The sequence below is a fragment of the Pyxicephalus adspersus genome, chromosome 11, assembly GCF_032062135.1.
Source record: "Pyxicephalus adspersus chromosome 11, UCB_Pads_2.0, whole genome shotgun sequence".
Lineage (NCBI taxonomy): Eukaryota > Metazoa > Chordata > Amphibia > Anura > Pyxicephalidae > Pyxicephalus > Pyxicephalus adspersus.
The window spans coordinates 60,628,180-60,631,670 of record NC_092868.1 but is presented as its reverse complement, the minus strand read 5'-3'; the positions used below and the strand labels follow the sequence as shown (position 1 = coordinate 60,631,670).

Here is a 3,491-nt window from a genome sequence, read left to right as displayed (position 1 = left end):
GACACGCTGACCCCCATAGAGGGTGACACGCTGACCCCCATAGAGGGTGACACGCTGACTCCCATAAAGGGCGAGACGCTGACCCCCCATAGAGGGCGAGACGCTGACCCCCATAGAGGGCGAGACGCTGACCCCCATAGAGGGTGACACGCTGACCCCCATAGAAGGCGACATACTGACCTCCATAGAAGGCGACATACTGACCCCCATAGAGGGCGAGATGCTGACCCCCATAGAGGGTGACACGCTGACCCCCATAGAAGGCGAGATACTGACCCCCATAGAGGGTGACACGCTGACCCCCATAGAGGGCAAGACGCTGACCCCCATAGAGGGTGACACGCTGACCTCCATAGAAGGCGACATACTGACCCTCATAGAGGGTGACACGCTGACCCCCATAGAAGGCGACATACTGACCCCCATAGAAGGCGACATACTGACCCAACCAGCGATGCCCAGCTGATATTTGCCCCTCACTGCATGGATCTGACGCATTTCTGTGGAATCGAACTTCTCACCTTGGAAACCTGCAGCTGGTGGGTGAGATTGATGGGTGGACATAAAGGGGGCGACACCCCCACCCCACAGAGGGGTCATTATTCCTTTAATCTTCAGACTGAATTTGGTGAAATGACCACCAATCACACCATAACCTTACATCAGGGAATATTTAGGAATATTGGGGACAATATGCCCCCCCTTTACCCCCTCGGTAATGCGCCCCCTTCCTGCCCATAATTACTAATCATCTCCTATGGGCTCCCGGGGACATTGTGTGGCGCCTCCTACAGGTGACACCTGAGGCTGTGATTATCTGAGCTTCAGGTGTCAGGGAATCAGCACTATGCTGCAGGCGCTGGAGACACAGCCACACTCTCTATGAATAGATCCTTCTCCCTGTCATTGCTCCAGAAACCTAAATTATGTCTCCACCCAGGACCAAGGAGCTGGGCCAGCAATACGACTCCCTGAGCAGCAAAACCCGCAGAGCCATCTATGACTGGATAAAGAAGGTGAACGGCCCCGGAGGAGAAGGTGAGAGCTTAAATGGGTGATTGGGGAAGATGGAGACACTGCTCTGTGCATTACAAATAATTGTCACTTATTGGAGTATTTTATATAAACACCTTGTTGTCATTCATCCAGTGCTGCCTCCTGCAACCACTTTACAGCCACTTCCTGTCTACATTCACCCCAGCAATGGAGCTTCCTGATGGTGACACCAAGCTTGTATGTTGGATGTCTCAGTGTCAGGGTGACAACACAGGAAAAGTTTAGGACACAATGTTGTCACTCCATAACAGGAGGTGCCTGAGCTAGGACCCTCATGGCAGGATCACCATGTTATCCATGAAATCTTGACATTAATTCATTCTATTAGACACCATGGATACTACAAGAGCCTGCGCAGCACAGATCACAAGCTGGGGAATAAAACCTATTTACACATAACTCGTCCTGGGGGTATATTGCCCAGGACTGGTATGGCATTTGCCCCATAGGCACCACTGGTGGCATTATGGGGGGGTTATACTGGCAGGTGGGGGACAACCTCAGGGACTGGCGGGTAACTGGGTACTATTAGGGAACAAGGCAGGGCACATCTGTGGCACAATGGCAGCTGGCAGAGCTGATGGATTCCTGGACAGGAAGTGGCTGTGCGTTGGTAATATCTCCCCCCATTACACCGGATCCCCGCAGCCCATAATCTGAGATGTTTGCTGTGTCTCTATAGGACAATCAGACGCCTGGATCACCCCGGAGTCCCTACAGCAGCTGGACCGCTTCCTCCTCCAAGCTCCGCTGTCCACCCTGCACTCCATGGCCAGAGATGGTGCCAGTCCGGTCAGTACCCGTCATGGTGAATGTTATGTGAAACAGCAACTTCCCTTCAGATCTTTCTCTAACTTGGTGAAAACAGTCACCAGGACCCACAGAAAGGGTGAATCTCCCCAGCGGGGACAAGGCCTGATATGGGGTGTAACCCCTCCACCCACTATACAAAACTAATACGGATCGGTTTGCTTTACCCTGGGGGAGCCGGTACTGAAATGCCTCCGCTGCCACCAATGTTTCCTGGCTGCCATACTGACCCAATGGGCTTCCATATGGAACAAATATTGAGGTCACTTGTTCTGATTTCACTGGCAGCATGCTTGCGTCAGGCAGGTAGGGTTGCATTTCATAGAAGCCAGCAATGGCTCCTTTCTGACATGACCGGTTCTCTTTAACATCTTTTTATACCTGAGCCCAGAAATCGGCAGGACGGCTCCGAGCCAATCAGTTAAACTGAAGGCTGAGCAGCAGCTGGTTAATAAAAGTGAATGTGAGAGAAAATAGCAGCAGGTGGGGATGTCAATAAGAACTGCGGGAGGTTAGTTATGGTGTAATGAGGGGGAATAATCAGCCTCCAGCAGCGGCTGCCATTAATGGCGCAGAGGTGTAAGGACGCATGTTCCTCGCCGGGGTCACCTGACAACATTCTGCACACAATGATTATTCTGAGCAATCAAATGACTTTTATTCTACAAAATATTTTATATGGCTTACAGGTGGATCATTCTTTCCTCCTGGCTGCATCTGACTTCCTTCACAGGTGGATCTGACCTGCATCTGACCTCTCACTAAGCTGCATCAAGCTGCTTTTGCATACTCAATGATTTGTATGGAGAATCATCTTTTCAGTGAATACTCATTGGCACAGGCTCTAGAAGTATCTGCTGGTGGGGGGGGGACTGATACCCCATCCTGTGCCCGCACTAACAATGGCACCTATGTGACCCCCCATACACAGCTCATGATGTTACATCTCAGTGAACATTTCAGTGATGGTGACAGCAGAAAAGATTTCCACTTCAGATTGCTAAGCAGGCAGCACAGGGAGTCCAGACACATTCTGGGAGCCGGTGATTGTTTTAAATAACACTCAGTCTTTTCATGGTCGATTATGCAAAATCATTGCGGATAAAATCCCATTTTTAGTGTGCGTGGGTACTGCCCGCCTCAGTAATGGAATGTGTCACGTCTGACAGCTCTGAGCTGTCAAATCCGACTTCTTGTAGGGCTAATAGCAGCCGGGGACCAGAGGCGGCACACAGGTCTGCAAGATTGTGCCTGGTGCCATGGCAGGCTGCTCATGCCAATGTGTCACAGTGTGGGGCAGCAGCTGTGCTCTGTATGAATGCTACCTGTCTCATGGCTGCAGATTCATGGTCTGCCCACCAGCCCTGTGCCACACATCTCTGCCAATCTACACCGAGACACAATGCTGCAAATATCTGCCACAGAGCCGTTCAGCTGGTGAGGAGACACAAATGATGCGTAGTCACAGCTCATCTACAGCTACAGCTACAGCTGAATGAACAAAATGTTATTCCATAAAGATCCATCTGCTGATTTCTCTGCTCCACCTCCATACAGAGATCATCTACCGCTCCAGCTGCACACACAGCTCCACTACTGCTCCAGCTGCACACACAGCTCCACTA

The 3,491-nt window shown here is 51.0% G+C and overlaps 1 protein-coding gene and 1 long non-coding RNA gene across 2 annotated transcripts in view; one reads left to right on the top strand and one right to left on the bottom strand.

Annotated features, from left to right (window-relative positions):
• LOC140341478 (uncharacterized) overlaps positions 1-3,491 on the bottom strand; it is an 81,060-nt gene that overhangs the window by 51,987 nt on the left and 25,582 nt on the right. The gene's annotated exons all lie outside the window — the stretch shown is intronic.
• The window catches only part of LOC140341476 (otoancorin-like), a 30,850-nt gene continuing 30,544 nt past the window's right edge, over positions 3,186-3,491 (top strand). The window contains exon 1 of the mRNA XM_072427277.1: positions 3,186-3,303. Within this exon, the coding sequence (XP_072283378.1) occupies positions 3,199-3,303 (105 nt within the window). The 5' untranslated portion in view covers positions 3,186-3,198. The remainder of the gene's footprint in view (positions 3,304-3,491) is intronic.